Below are 15594 nucleotides of genomic sequence, written 5' to 3'. Positions count from 1 at the left end.
GCGATATACGAACCAGCGGAAGAGCTGCAAGACCGGGGAAGCGGACGCAAAGCGAAAGAACTGGGTTAATGCAGCTGCACTAGGCTTAATGGCGGCAGATAAATGAGCATGACAGTGGGAAGCAGAGACAAATGGCAGCCAATTAAAAGGAGTCAGCCCAGTGGAATGGGAACCAGGACGGGAGCAATTAAAATAAATGACCACGGTAGATATTAAATATACCACGGAAGCGCAACCATCACTCTGCATGGCAGTGAGCAAACAAGAGATTGCTCGTGTAGGTTGGAAACAGACAGTTGCAAATGCCTAGGAAAGTTCTAGCCTCGGGCTGCAAGAGTTCGTTGGGCGTTGATTCGGAAAAAAACACTGTCATATGTTTCTGCAACCCCAGTATGGTTCTGAACATTGAATAGGGCCTTGGAGTGTCCTTGCCCCGGACAAGGGGGCAATACTCCGGGAGTGAGTGACAGCAATGAGGAGTGGTGCTACTGCAGCCTGTATTTAGATGGCCATGGACCTGCATTCTCCGGACTAGGACTGCATGTGGGGTGGGGGTGGGGAATGCTGACATGCCCTGCTCCTATTGAATGTGCATCACATCTTTTTTCCTTCATGGAGCTCAGAGTGTATAGAAGGTTCCCAGGAACATTATTTTTATTTGAGAGCCAGTTTGGTGTAGTGGTTAGGAGTGGAGACTTCTAATCTGGCATGCTGGGTTCGATTCTCCACTCCCCCACATGCAGCCAGCTGGGTGACATTGGACTCGCCACGGCACTTGATTTGCATGCCTTGTCACACATAGATGACGTTAACCAACTAAATGTTCTTCTATTGGTTCCTCAGGTCTTGGAGCCAATGCTGCTTGCTTCTGTATTGGCAAATAAGTTGACTGGGAATGTGAGAGTAGCCTTTGAATCAACAACCAATATGTCAATATTGGTATTTGGGTCAATTTCATCCTTTTGTTTGGGATCCTTACATTCTTTCCCTCCATTTTTTTGATCAACATCTGTCTTCTCCTCCCCCTGCTTTTGTGTTCAGGCTTCTTTTTAGAACTATGTTTTGTTCACTCTTATCCAATTACTTTGTTTCTGGGCCTGTGCAGTGATTCATAACAAGCTGGAGGAAAAGGTATGCCGTCCATCATTGTGATAATGTGATGAGTGTACTGATTCACTTATCTGAAATTATTCCATTAGCGAGAGCATTATTTCATTAACAAGAGCAATAATTTCTTTCTTATTGGGCAGATAATCAAATCACACAACTAATTAATGTACAGCTTTCTGGGGCTGGATTTGCACATATATCTCATTTGTTGCAGATTTTAAAATTCATGGGGGGAGTGCAAGCAAAACTCTCCCATTGTCAGCTGTCACAGGGGAAAAGAACCTTTGCATAAGTGGAAATGCAGCTGCGGTAGCTGGCAATATATGATCCATTTAATATCTGTTGGATATTGTAGGTCTGTATGCAAGAGGGAAAGATTTAGGAGAATTCTCTTATGTGGATACACTTGGAATTGGTCCCAGCCTCTCATTGGTTAGATGCTGAGCCCTTCAGCTGTTACTTGCCTTCTGTTTTACCTTATTTAGGATCTCTCTTCTTCTGTCTCATACCTGGGCTTGGAGTTGTAGCAAGTTAACCATTTTGAATTGAACATGTTCACAGTAAGTTGAATGCACCTATATGAATATGTCATGTTAAATAGGCTTCCATTCTTAGAAGTAAAACATTCTCTCTCTTGTTAGCAGTGGAGTCATTTTTATAATTTCTTTGAACAGCATTTTTCCCTAACCACGAAACATGGAGAACTGGGAGTATAGTGAAAGAGCTTCTGGGCTTCCAAGGCAAATTTATCTCAAGAATATCAACGGAAAACTCACATATATTCATTTAAATCTTTTTGGGACAGGATGCTGAAAGAAAAAATGGTATCCTATTGGGAAAGTAGTTTGCTGGTAGGGGCTCATGGGAATTGTAGTCTATGGACATTTGGAGGACCACAGGTTGACTACCCCTGCTTTACAGGACAGTATAAGGTTACATTTTGTGCTTTGAACAACTGAAAATGTTCTACAGATGTTGAGTACTGGTGGAACCTGACATTCCATCTTCCATTCATGGAAGATTCCTTCCTTTCATGACTACAGAAGGATCCAACTAAGTGCTTAAGATATCTTTCCTGCATACAAATTAAAGAACTGAAACAAGAACAGTGTTGTTTGCTGGTTGATTATGGAAGTGTCTCTGCTTGATTCCAGAAAACCAGAATCACCCCCAAGAACGCTTCATTAAATTTTTCTTATTAAAGGGGGGAGGTGCTGAACTTTGGAGAACACTGCAAAATATCTTCCTTAGCACAAAAGCTACCTTTTCTTCTGACAAATTGACCTTCTACAGAGCTGTTAGCATTATTCCCTATTAATGACTGACTAGCTATCTCTGAAACCATCTGGAGTGTGAAATTCTTACCCATCTGCTTAAATGTTCTAGTGAAAGTGTTTACGTATGAGGCTCTGCCCTCCGGATTGTGAAGATTCTGGCCTCGCCCTCTTGCGTATAGAGATGTGCTCGAAAAACATGTGAATTTCTCAGTGACGCACGATTTGAAGTTTCTGTTGACAGTTTTAAACAGATCAGCAGCTCATAGTGAGTTTTCTCTATCAGTATCCAGGTGCTGAAGACATTTGACTTGCAAATTAGGAAGCAGAAGAACCCAACTGTTTATTTTCCTGTCCTTGAATAGTAAGTCTTCAGGAACACCATGCAGGACTACCAGATCCCTGAGATGAATCCTGGGCCTCTAGCATCTGTGCAGAAAGGAAAGCAACATAAAACACTGATTTATTCTGTGGCAGAACATCTATTAGAAGAGCTGAGTAAGAGTTGGCTTTTATATCCTGCTTTCCTCTACCAGAAAGAGTCTCAAAGGGGCTTACAATCACCTTCCCTTTCTCTCCCCACAAGCATCTTGTAAGGTAGCTGGGGCTGAAAGAGCTTTAATAGAACTGCTCTGTGAGAACAGATCTGGGACTGGCCCAGTCACCCAACTGGTGGCTTGTGGTGGAGTGGGGAATCAAACCCAGTCCTCCAGATTAGGAGTTGCAGCTCTTAACTGCTGTAGCTCTCAGGTAAGGTCAGTATTGTTTGCTCTGATTAGCAGCAGCTCTCCAAGGTCTTAGGTAGACATCTTTTACATCACTTACTGCCAGCACCTTTTAATTGGAGATGCCAGGGACGGAACCTGAGACCTGCAAGGCAAATGGTCTACCACTGAGATGTACCCCTTCCCTAAAACCTATGGAAAACTTAGCAGGTATAGCTTGCCTATTACACTAGAATTCAACTGGGCAGACATTTGTATCGATGCATCTCAACTCCTCGTCTGACATTCCCACTGCAACTTAACACTGGCTTTCCCTCCAGAGATCTACTTTTCATGGTACAGAACTCCCTCCCCCTAAAGTCTAAACCCAGAGCCCTGTCAAACTATGGCATGAAGAGAAGACAGGCTAGACAATCCCACACAAAGACATGTATGTCTACATGGAGCTCTTATCCCACAAGGATCTTATGACTGCAAACCTGAATTAGGGCGGCCAGCCATGAGTTGGTCAATTCCTGTTGTGGGTAGAGCCTGGGAAGGGCGGTATAAGGGGAGGTAGCTCATCAAGGATGTGAGGCCATAGAGAACATCCTCCAAAGCCGCTGTTCTCTCCAGTCTGGATATCAGCAGGGGATCTCCAGGCCCCACCTGGAGACTGGCAACCCTAGCCTGAATGTCCCTGGGAATCCCAGCAGTTTGAGCACTGTTGCCCTGGTTTCCACCTTTCTAGATATCACCAAAATAGTTACAAAATGTAACAATCAGAAATGGTTTTTCGTGTATCATTATGGGTCAGGATGTGGGTCGGGGAAAACACTTTATGGCAGCACATCAACCTATTTTTGTGGGACAGGAAGCTAGATTTTACAGTAGGAGGTAAAGGCCTCACCCACCCAAGGGAGGAAGGTGACATAAATCTATATTTTTTGTTTTTAAAAAAGTATTTGAGACGAGAAGGGCACAAGAAAGGGGGGGAAGGAGAGGGAGGCTGGAATATATAGTCCATAATAACAGCATGGAATTCAGTCCTTCCTCACAACCTTCATCAGGACAGCCCCAGGAAACATTAGTGAGTTGTAGCTCTGGGAACAACAGAGGGGGCAGGATACTGCCCCAAACAACATATTATGCTTTTTATTGCTCTAGAACAGAATGCTGGCAGGGGCTCCTGGGAATTGTAGTCCACGGACATCTGGAGGGCCGCAGTTTGACTACCCCTGCTCTAGAAGTTTGATTTTTGGAAGAGAGAGATTCACTAAAAGAACACAACTGTCTTAAAGCACTGGTCCTTGGCAGTTTCCTTCCTCCTCTGAAAAGGTATCTGCAGTTTACTCCCAGAGTTTGGGAGAAAGAATTCTCCCAGGGAAGCAGCCCTTCATGGAAAATTGAGGAGGAAGAAGCCCTTTCATAAAGGCTACCACTGCAGTTCAGGGAACACAACTTGTTAAAAAAAAGAAAAGAAGAATAACCATTCTGCCCTTTATTCTTTGTGTGTATAGGCATACACTCTCCCATGAGGCAGACTCTATTTCTTTTTTCGAGTCTTAAGCTATTCCCAGCTTGGTCCTAGCAATCAATTCAGAAGCAAAGGGTACTGAACTGCCAAAAGGATTGTTTTCGGGAACAAACTGAAATAAATAAGAATTGAACGGGAGGGGTCAGTTTTGGCCCTCAGGATTTTTTCTAATGTTTGTCTATTCTTTCCTCACGGGCTGTGACATTTATGGCTCTCCGGAGTGCAGCACCGAGATTCAGACTGAACTCATACTGTACGTACTGTGCAGGATTTAACCATATATTTCCAGCTTGGGTGTCATTTCCTTAAACAAATCCCATGCTTTTAAAACAGAATTTCCCACCTTTGCCAGCCTGAAGAAACCTTGTTTTTTTTCCTGGAAGTTCCTCCTCCAAACACTTAATAATATTCCCCCCCTCCCCATCTTTTGCCTTTTCTGTGACAAATTTCACACGCGGAACCAAGGAGAATGGCGAGGCAGTGGGGAGGCATGTGAAATTACTCATTGTGGAAATCGCCAGTGGTTCATGCGGTTCCTATTAGAGCGCTCGTAAAACTCTCTGCTAAATGGGAAATGGTGACTCACTCTGTAAAGGTTAATGCCTCCCTGTTGGGAGTTCAGTTATGGGGAGTGATGTCTCCTGAGACTGGTCTCTTTTATTAACATGATTGTTTTCCCCCAGTGGGAAGGATTTTAGATTAAAAGGTGAGCAAAACGTCACCCTCTTTTAAAAGATGAAACTAAAAAAGAAGATTTTTAATGAGAGCAATTAGGATAATGTCGCTTCGGATGCCTTCCTTTTAATTTGTGTTTTGCTTTCTCTCTTAAGAGAGCCACTTGCAGAGTTTCCAGAACATTTTGCATCCAAAAGGAAGTAAACAGGGTCTGCTTGCTAAACCCCTTAACATATTGGATTTCATGTTCTCTGTGAACCACCATGAGCTTGCAAGGGAGGGCGGTATAAAAATGTAAGAAACAAATAAACATTTTTTAAATACTGTCATAGGTGATTAAACAGAAATGCATGCAACTGTGGGTCTACATCACCTTCTTGTAAGACTTTCATTCTGTTCCTTTTGTTATTTGATATAATGTCATCTGAACTTGGATTCTGTTTCTCAGGAAGGTAGCAGGGTCTAATTTGTGTGCAAGCTGCAAATGAATCTCTACAGAGTTGAGCAGAGCCAAATTGTTCATACTCAAATTTTGCCATATTGCTCGCAGTCTGTGAAAAGGAACCCTATTCTGACAACTTTTTTGGGATAGCGAGAACTTTAAAGAGGGATTAAATATTTTCCTCACATTAGTAAAGGTAAAGGTATCCCCTGTGCAAGCACCGAGTCATGTCATCCTCACATTAGATAATGCTATTTCCCGCCTTTTAACCGGACATATGGTCCTCGCTCTGAATTAGCTTCATGATGACATCACCACATAGCCAGTCCTATTTTGTAGTGACCTCTGAAGTGGCTGAAGTCAAATAGAGCGAGGGCTTTTCTCTATACCCCTCAGTCTGGCACTGTCTGGTTAAAGAGTAAGGAAGACTAATGGTACCCAGCAGCAGTGACCCGTACGATCATTACAAAATGTGAGCAGTATTTTATTGCAAATCCCATCTGTCCCAGAGAACCCTAACCTTGCTACCCTCTTTGGCAAACTTTGGGTGTTGGAGCTGGTCTGGGAGAAAAATGTTTCAAAAAAGAGAGTGCAGTGAGGTGAAGAAGGAAAGGGGTATAAGGCTAAGTTCCCTTCACCCACTTACCCCATTTTCTTGTTTAAAATCTTCAAATAAGGTAGTCATAAATATGAAGTTCAGTAGAAGGCAAGGGAGCAAGGTTCTTTCCTTTGAGCCCACTATACCTTGGCTCCTCCCCTCAAGCTCCATCAGTGGTCAGCTAGCTTAAGAGAGAGAATGAGGTCCATTTCATCAGTCTGCCTGGTCGAAATGCCTCCCATCACTCCAGCAGCAGCTAGCACAAGGAGAATGGGAGATACAGCAGAGTTTCTTCCACTGGTCCATTGATACCCATTTGATTCCACATTTCCTTTGAGAACTACCTGGAATTTTCCCTTTGAAAAAGAAAGGTGTGATAAAGGTCTGACTCCCTCTGTACTGCCCAATGCTTCAGTTAAGACCCTTCTCATAAGCCATGCTTTCTGTACCCCAATCTGCAGAAGTGAGTCAGGTGAAACAAGGCTTTTCCAGTGGTGGCATCTCTGCTGTACAGCCTTTTAGGCTCACCAGCCATCTACTTCACTTTCTACAAGGTACATGAATAGGCCAAATCAATGCTTTTAACCCAGGCTTTTAACTATTATTTATGATGACTATATTTATAACCTAGCCCTCTTGAGATGGGGTACATCATATAACAATACAGTATAGATCACACAGTAGGGTTTGATTTGATAATGTTGCTTTTGCAGCTTACTTTTAGCATGAGGACTGCTTTAGAAAGATCATTTTAGGCTGCAAAATATTTTATGCTGTTTTAATACTCTGGCTGCCTTTAAAAAATGTTTTGTTAATCTTAATGACTTGGATCCAGAGTCACATATCCATGGGCACAAGGACTTCTGCCTGTCTTTCCTTCCTCTTGTCACTGTAGCCCCAGTGCTGAGATCAGTTTCACAGGAAAACATCAAAAGGCAGGGGAAAACTAGCTAAGTTTTATAGAGATGCATTATATAAGGCCCTTTCACAGCAAACAAGAACTAAATGAAAGGAAAGAAGGTTCCCAGAGCTGTGTAAACTGAGATGCAAGGATGATCTATTATATGTGCACTTTTAAGAGGAAAAAGTACCGCAACATATTTGTATTTGCATAGGCAATTTCAAGATAGATGACAGTATGATGTAAAAATTGCTGGATACATCAAGAAGAATGTATTTTTCAATGCAGAAAGCTTTCTTGATTTTCACTGACAACAGTATTTGCTTAAACTTTGATGAGATTAATGTCTTCTTGGGTTGTGGCAGAGCTGGAAATAAAAATCCCAGCCCTTCTCAAGGAATTTATGATGACAGATGGACACAGCAAAATTGAAATTTATTAAAGGAAAAGTCATTTCCAGAGATGATATCTTGGTAATTTTAAAACTTTTTGTGTTGAACTTTATCTGAAAAACTGGAAAAAAAGATACTTCTGAGAAGTTAGCTGTGGAAACCAGTCTGCAGAGGGGAAAAGAATGCATATCCTCCTCTCTTATAGATGGTTGTGCCTGTTTTATGACAACCCCAACAAGGGGCTTTCAAGGTATGTGAGAAGCACAGGTGATTTGACATTAGCTTCTTCTTTAGAGTCCTCCTTGGTGGTCTCCCTTCCCACTACCAACCCTGAGATCTGATGAGATTGGGCTATACTATGCTGCCTTACCTTGCAAACTATCCAAATACCAGTCCATTCATTGAAAACCAACCGTCCATGTTCGGTATTTCGAAATCCAATATTTATTTATTTTATTTTAATTTATATACCACCCTCCCCGGAGGCTCAGGGTGGTTCACATAAAATAGAAACAATACAGATAACTTCTTTTTACAGTAAAGTGATAACAACATAGAACAGTAGAAAAATACAGAGAACATTACATTAATAATTAGCCCAGTGGGGTAGGTGGGTGCCACAGAAGGATGGCTCAGGGCAACCTCAACCAAATGCCTGGCAGAGGAGCTCCCTTTTGCAGGGCCTGTGGAACTGTTCAAGTGCCATCAGGGCCCTGATCTCCTCTGTGAGCTCATTCCACCAGGTGGGGGCCATGATAGAGAAAGCTCTGGCCCTGGTTGAGGTCAAGTGAGCTTCCCTGGGGCCAGGGATCACCAGAAAGTTGGAGGTACTGGAGTGTAAGGCTTTAGAATATTCTTTAGAAAAGCTGGTGTCCCATTGCTAAGACAACACAAAAAAAAACACAGCAGTTTTTACATAGTGGGGATGGCTGTCCATTGTATTTAAAACTGCAGCAATATTAACATAGTTTAAGAGTTGGGGGTAGTAAGGTCTTTCAAGGGAGTTGCACTCATGTTTTCAACATCCTAATGGATGGACCAGTGGAAGGAACTCTGCTGTATCTCCCATTCTCCTTGGGCTAGCTGCTGCTGGAGTGATGAGAGGCATTTCGACCAGGCAGACTGATGCAATGGACCTTATTCTCTCTCTCCACCACTATGTTACATTGTCAGACGTCAAAACATCACTGACGTGCTGTTCTCCATTATGAAATTAGGTGTGACAGCAAAGGGCAGGGACATTCCTGGGATGTTACTGATGTTTCAACCTAGCAGTTCTTAGACATCACTGTTGGCTTTTGCCACCATGTTTGCTTGAGAAACTTGTTATAATGGCCAGTGCTTTCTTTAATTCTTTAATTTTGCTGGCATATATTTGAGTTTCTGACTGGCGACAATTCCTGGCTCCCGCTGGCATAACCAGGGGATCCTGCAGCTTATCATACTGATGGAACAGGTGCAATGCATTTGCATTTACGACATGTTTATCCTGTCTTTCCTCAGGGTGGCTCTCCATGCCACTTAGTTTTACCTCTTGAGGTCGCAACACTAATCACTGTCCCTCAGCTGTACTATTATTTAGCCTTATTCTGCATTTATTATAATGTAAAAAAAATACAAAAATTAAAACGAAACGAAAAAAAATATAACATGTCATTTTTCTAATCCGAAAATCATAATAAAATAACAACTACTACTTTATGTTTTTAACCTGCCCTTCCTGTGAGGATCAGGGTAGGTAACATCATCATCACTCAATAATAAATGAAATACAATCATAAATAGATTAAAAGCACATATTAAATTAATGAAGCTAACTTTCGACCACACGCCTGCATGACTCCATTTAAATCTCTGAAGGGACTTCGTTCTTAGGCGGATGGATCCTCCTTCTACTTTCCCGCGGAGGTTTCCCCAGAGCAGAAAACAAAAAGCCCGGCGCCGCCCATTCAAATACAGCGCGGAGGCGTTACCATGAGAACGCAGAACGGCTTCCGCTGTGGCGCTAAGAGCAGGCGCGCGGGGGCGGGGCAACGATAGTAGCGTCCCGCGGCTTTAACGTCAGCGCGGCGCAGGCGCACTGAGTAGAGAGGGGCGGGTTTGTTATGGCCGCAGCCAATCCTAGTCCTTCGGCTCCCGGGCAGAATGGCGTCCGGGTTTGAGAGCGAGCGGAGCTTGGCGGCGCGGAAGGAGGAGAGGCGCCGCCAGCGGGAGGCGCTGCTCCAGCAGGTGACTGACCAGGCTTGGCTCTCCGCCCCCAATCCCCCCTCAAGGAAGCCGAAAAGCTGGCGGAGGGGTCTCCTCCCCTTCCGTGCGCCGAGGTGGTTGCCAAAATAGGTCCACTAGCGCAGGGGTAGTCAACCTGTGGTCCTCCAGATGTCCATGGACTACAATTCCCATGGCAGGGGCTCATGGGAATTGTAGTCCATGGACATCTGGAGGACCACAGGTTGACTACCCCTGCGCTTGCGGAATTCCCCTCGGTTCTGAGCGGCGGGGCTCGCTTGCTATGAAGCGCCTTGCCTTCTCTAGGGAGTGGCTCTACTTCCTGGGAGTTGTAGTTTTGCCAGCGGGCTGAGGGGCTCCGCGAGAGCCTCCTCGGCTCCCTCTTCAAAATACAATTCCCAGGGTTCTGAGCGAGGGGGAAGGGCTGTGGCAAGGCAGGTAGGAAAGGCAGCCCCATAGTGCGCATGGCAGAAAAGCCCATTGTTACCTTGCTGCAGAGCATCTTCAGGGATGCCTCTGTTAGCCCTCATTTCCGTTGTGCTTAGGCAGGACGTGTCATTATTGTGGTGATGCTCCATGGGTGAGGAGGGGTGCATGCCTGTGAAACCTCCCACCTAGAATAAAACTTTGTTGGTCTTAAAGGTGCTGTTGGACTCTATTATTATTCTGCTACTTCAGACCAACGTGGCTACGCACCTGAATTTGCCTTCAGTTCTGTCCACTTGGTTTTAATTCCTTATTAGGGGTGACAAGGTTACTTTCCTGTATGCTTATTTGTATAGAATTGCTTGAAACTCCTGTATATTTATATGCTGCTCTCCCTTGCGGCTCAGGGCGGCTTACATAGAGCACAAGAGAACATAACTACATTATGATTCAGGATAGCATCAGTTGAACAACAGTGGTTTCATAACAGTTCATGAGTAACAGTTTCAATGTTAGAAGAAGAAGAAGAAGAGTTGGTTCTTATATGCCGCTTTTCCCTACCCGAAGGAGGCTCAAAGCGGCTTACATTCGGCTTCCCATTCCTCTCCCCACAACAGACACCCTGTGGGGTGGGTGAGGCTGAGAGAGCCCTGATATCACTGCCCGGTCAGAACAGTTTTATCAGTGCCGTGGCGAGCCCAAGGTCACCCAGCTGGCTGCATGTGGGGGAGTGCAGAATCGAACCCGGCATGCCAGATTAGAAGTCCACGCTCCTAACCACTACACCAAACTGGCTCATAGTTAACATTAACTATGGTCCCTGTTTAGCTTAGTTCTGTCAGGCCATCCATATTAGGTCTTATTTGGTTCTTTTGACCTGACTCTGTATTGGGTTTTGCATTGGCTGTTCTTTTCTTTGTTTGTAAATTTTTAGATCTGTGAAAAATCTGCAAATAAAAGTTTTATTTAAAAGAAAGAAAGAAGCTACCGAATGTGTCACATTTATGTATGTGATGAGTGCACATGGGAAGCATTCCCTGTGAGGCATTATATATCTGATCTACTGTTATTAGTGTGACCATTGAAATACCATTTGTGTGAAATGGCTCTTGTTTTTAAGAATTATTGCACCACTTTTGTAAGGTCTAATATATGCTAGCAAGGCTCAACCTGAAGAGTAACTCTCTAATTCTGCATTCAAACAGCTGATAGACATTGGAGCTCCCACTTTGTCTAAAAGCATCTTTTGCAAATATTCTTCCACCTTCTTGGTGATTAATATAATAGTGTGCTTAAAATGAAATGCTAACAGGGTATTACCAAACTCTGATTGTCCTTTTTTGACAGAACACAAAATGGTTCTAGTACTTTTTATTTTTTAAACATTATCTTCTGTATAATAGTAGTAGTAGAGTTGACAGTAAATGGCCTGTGATCATTACAATCTTGGACTAAAATGTCATACATAACATTTTAACAGAGGAAGAAGAGTTGGGTTTTTATATCCTGCTTTTCACTACTTGAAGGAGTCTCAAAGTGGCTTATGATCGCCTTCTTTTCCTTTCTCCCAACAGACACCATGTGAGGTAGGTGAGGCTTAGAGAGCTCTGACAGAACTGTTGTAATAATAGCTCAAACAGGACTGTGACTAGCCAAGGTCATCCAGCTGGCTCCATGTAGAGTAGAGGGGATTCAAGCCTGGCTCTCCAGATTAGACGCTACTGCTCTTAACCACTACACCAAGCTGGCTCTCTGGTTAAAAGGAATGCAGTTAAAATTTCCAGACCTGGTAGGCACAGTAACTAACAACAGATTAAAACATCAAGCATAAATATTCTTTATGAAAAGAGGGACCTTCAGTAATGAGCTGAAACTACATGCAGAATGGTACCAACTAAATAGCAGGGGAAAAAATCACAGTAGTTCAGCAGTGGAGTTGGTGGTGAGCTTTCCCTCACTGGCAGTCTTCAAGCAGCATCTGGACAGATCGTTATCCCAGATGCTTTAGGCTGATCTTGCATTGAGCAGAAGGTTGGACTAGATGGCCTTTATGGCCCCTTCCAACCTTAGGATTCTTTTTGGAGCCAGGTGGAAACATGGAGACTATGCTTGGTGTTGGAATTAGTAAGCAATATATATATATATTTGCTTTGGGTCCACTTTTGCTGTTCTAAAGATTTTCAGAGATCTCTTACTTTTGAGAAATTCTATGAAATGTAGAAAGTTATGCTTTGTAGCCAATGGAAACTGATCTAATGGAATGCACCCATTTGTGGCTGGATGTCATGCTTGCATAGAATCATAGAGTTGGAAGGGGCCATACAGGCCATCTAGTCCAATCCCCTGCTCAACAAAGGATCAGCCCAAAGCATCCTAAAGCATCCAAGAAAAGTGTGTATCCAACCGTTGCTTGAAGACTGCCAGTGAGGGGGAGCTCACCACCTCCTTAGGCAGACTGTTCCACTGCTGAACTACTCTGGCTGTGAAAATTTTTTCCTGATATCTAGCCTATATCGTTGTACTTGTAGTTTCAACCCATTACTGCACGTCCTTTCCTCTTCAGCCAACGGAAACAGCATCCTGCCCTCCTGCAAGTGACAACCTTTCAAATACTTAAAGAGGGCTATCATGTCCCCTCTCAACCTCCTTTTCTCCAGGCTGAACATTCCCAAGTCCCTCAACCTATCTTCATAGGGCTTGGTCCCTTGGCCCCAGATCATTCTCGTCGCTCTCCTCTGTACCCTTTCAATCATCACTATTGATAAAAGAAAATTCTTCTGTCTCAGTCACATCCTTAATTATTTCTCCCTGGATCATTTCCTGTCTGTCTTAATTTATCCGTTCTAAGCAGGTTCCCAAAATATAGAAAAAACTAATCCCCATTTGAATGGCTGCGAAGCTCTATCAAAAATGCATAGATGTTCTCAGCTAAAAGTGATAGGTCTGCTATTATCTTCTAAGAAAAGAGGTAATGTCTTCATATGATCTATATTTTGGAATAAAGAAAGTATTAAAAGATTTCTAGACTGAGAAAAGTCATTACATTCAAATGTCATGTGATATTGAATGTCTACGTTAGCTTGTATCGCAGACACATACTATTATCAGAGTATGGTATCTTAAGATGCCTCCCTACAAAACACTAGATAGTACGGCATTAACACGTACCAACATGAAGACATGCTTACAATGAGGAAAGACCAAATATAAACAGTAATCAGGCAGCTTTCCAGGTGGAAGAATTCCAATAAATTGAGTAGAACTGTTATTCTTAGAATCTCCTGGAAAGTTAAAATGTTCTCCCCACTGGTTTTTGAACACAGTTTCTAATGTGAGACTTTGTGTGATATTCTTTGTCGAAGGAACAGGCCTGTTTGTCCAGCATAGCAGGTGGAAGGGCTGTGGCTCAGTGGTAGAACATGTGCTCGGTATGCAAAAAGGTCCCAGGTTCAATCCCTAGTATCCCCAGTTACTAGGCAGTAGGGGAGATGAAAGTCCTCTCTGCCTGAGACCTTGGACAGTCTAAATAGACAATACTGACTTAGATGGACCAAAAGTCTGATTCAGTATAAGGCAGTTTCACATGTTTCCCAAAAACAACAATCTTGAGATTTTTGATAGTTAACTGTCAGGCTTCTTCCAAGAGGCAAACGCCTGTATTGGAGAGGACAGTCTTGATATTATTCTTGATAGGAGAACTGCGTCATCAGCAAAGAGTAGGATAGAAATTTCATTGTGGATGTTGCCTTGGGCAGAGACCACAGAAAGATGCCCTAGGACAGAGGTGTCATTTCATTGAGGGATGGACCCGACATAAAGGGCAGTTTCTTGAGTTGAGCCATGTGTGCATGATTAGTTATTTTCCAAGGGATACCATAATAGGAGGTGTACTTTACATTTCCATACATACCAGTTCCTTGTGGATCTTGTAAGACCAGGGCCTGTTCCATCTTTCGGGCCTTATGTTTGACACTCCTGCCCCAGGATATCCGCAAGTCAGATAATGTATATAGTTATCAAACTGATCCCAAAGAGTAACTAATGGGACATTGGGCTAATACAGAGGAGTTAACGTCTACTGAGAGCCAGGTTGGTGTAGTGGTTAGAAGTGCGGACTTCTAATCTGGCAAGCCGGGTTCGATTCTGCACTCCTCCACATGCAGCCAGCTGTGTGACCCTGGGCTCACCCCAGCACTGATAAAACTGTTCTGACCGAGCAGTGATATCAGGGCTCCCTCAGCCTTACCCACCTCACAGGAGTGTCTGTTGTGGGGAGAGGAAAGGGAAGGAGACTGTAAGCTGCTTTGAGACTCCTTCGGGTAGAAAAAAAGCGGGATATAAGAACCAACTCTTCTTCTTCTTCTACTCTAGTAAAAGAGATTTCCTCCCAAGGTTCTCTGAAGATATATTGTCGAAGGTTTTCTCAGTAGAGTTTTCTGTCTATTAATCAGGTGGCTTTGCTTGCCAAAAGGTAAAACCCCAAATGATTCAACCATTTTTGTTTCCATTGGTTCAATCCTGTAGCTGCCTTAGTAGTCTTGTCCTTTGGGGCTTTTGTGTGATGATTAATAGAGAACGAGGAAGGAGCAGTCACTTAGTGAGAAGCGCCTTAACCTTTTAATGTAGAATCCTTGGAACGAATAATTGCTCTCCTCTCCAGTTTTTGAAGAAGGTTTAATGCTCAATTCCACGAGAAATTGATTCAATTTTTGTGTGCAAACACACAATGCTGTTTTGCTTGGGGTAGATAATGGGTTCTGTGTTGATTACGTAACAGTAAATTAATCAAGGTTCACAGTGAAAATCTTTTTGCCTTAAGTGTCATGTCAAAGCAACAAAGACAGAAGACATGTAGCCAGTTCCCATGCATGTTCACTTAGGGGAGGAAATCCTCACTGAGTTCAATGGGATATATTATCAAGCACAAAAAGCTTTGTGTTGTGTAAGAATCAGTGTACTCTGTGATATCTGTCAGTACTTTCCTACCATGGTAAGATGTCTGAGGAGAAGTATTTATTAGTTTATTAAAATATATATATATGTGCCAGTTTTGACATCCGGTAGCTGTAGAGTACACAGGCCCCAGACCACGTAAGGCCTTAAAGGTAGAGTGTTTGAGGGTAGGAATTACTGGCAGAGTAATTAACACAGCAATGGTGCACAACCAGATTAAAGAGTAAATTAAAGGTTTACTTAGGAATTAACTTACTTGATAGGAAAGAGGAGAGACAGAGGTAAATTCCATCTCTAGCTGTGAGAGAGGGTAGGACTGAGTGTGGCCCTTCCAAAAAGAAGGGGGGAATTGCCCT

General features: G+C 43.2%; 1 protein-coding gene across 2 annotated transcripts in view; it reads left to right on the top strand.

Annotated features, from left to right (window-relative positions):
• Positions 1-9695: 9695 nt before the first annotated feature.
• CWF19L2 (CWF19 like cell cycle control factor 2) overlaps positions 9696-15594 on the top strand; it is a 101343-nt gene continuing 95444 nt past the window's right edge. The window contains exon 1 of one of the 2 annotated variants that reach the window (XM_077341571.1): positions 9696-9862. In XM_077341571.1, the coding sequence (XP_077197686.1) occupies positions 9779-9862 (84 nt within the window). In that variant the 5' untranslated portion in view covers positions 9696-9778. The remainder of the gene's footprint in view (positions 9863-15594) is intronic. The other variant, XM_077341573.1, reaches the window with a different exon arrangement.

Source organism: Paroedura picta, chromosome 6 (genome assembly GCF_049243985.1).
Source record: "Paroedura picta isolate Pp20150507F chromosome 6, Ppicta_v3.0, whole genome shotgun sequence".
In the NCBI taxonomy this organism is placed as follows: domain Eukaryota; kingdom Metazoa; phylum Chordata; class Lepidosauria; order Squamata; family Gekkonidae; genus Paroedura; species Paroedura picta.
The sequence above is the reverse complement of the archived record's forward strand: the minus strand, read 5'-3'. Positions and strand labels throughout refer to the sequence as shown.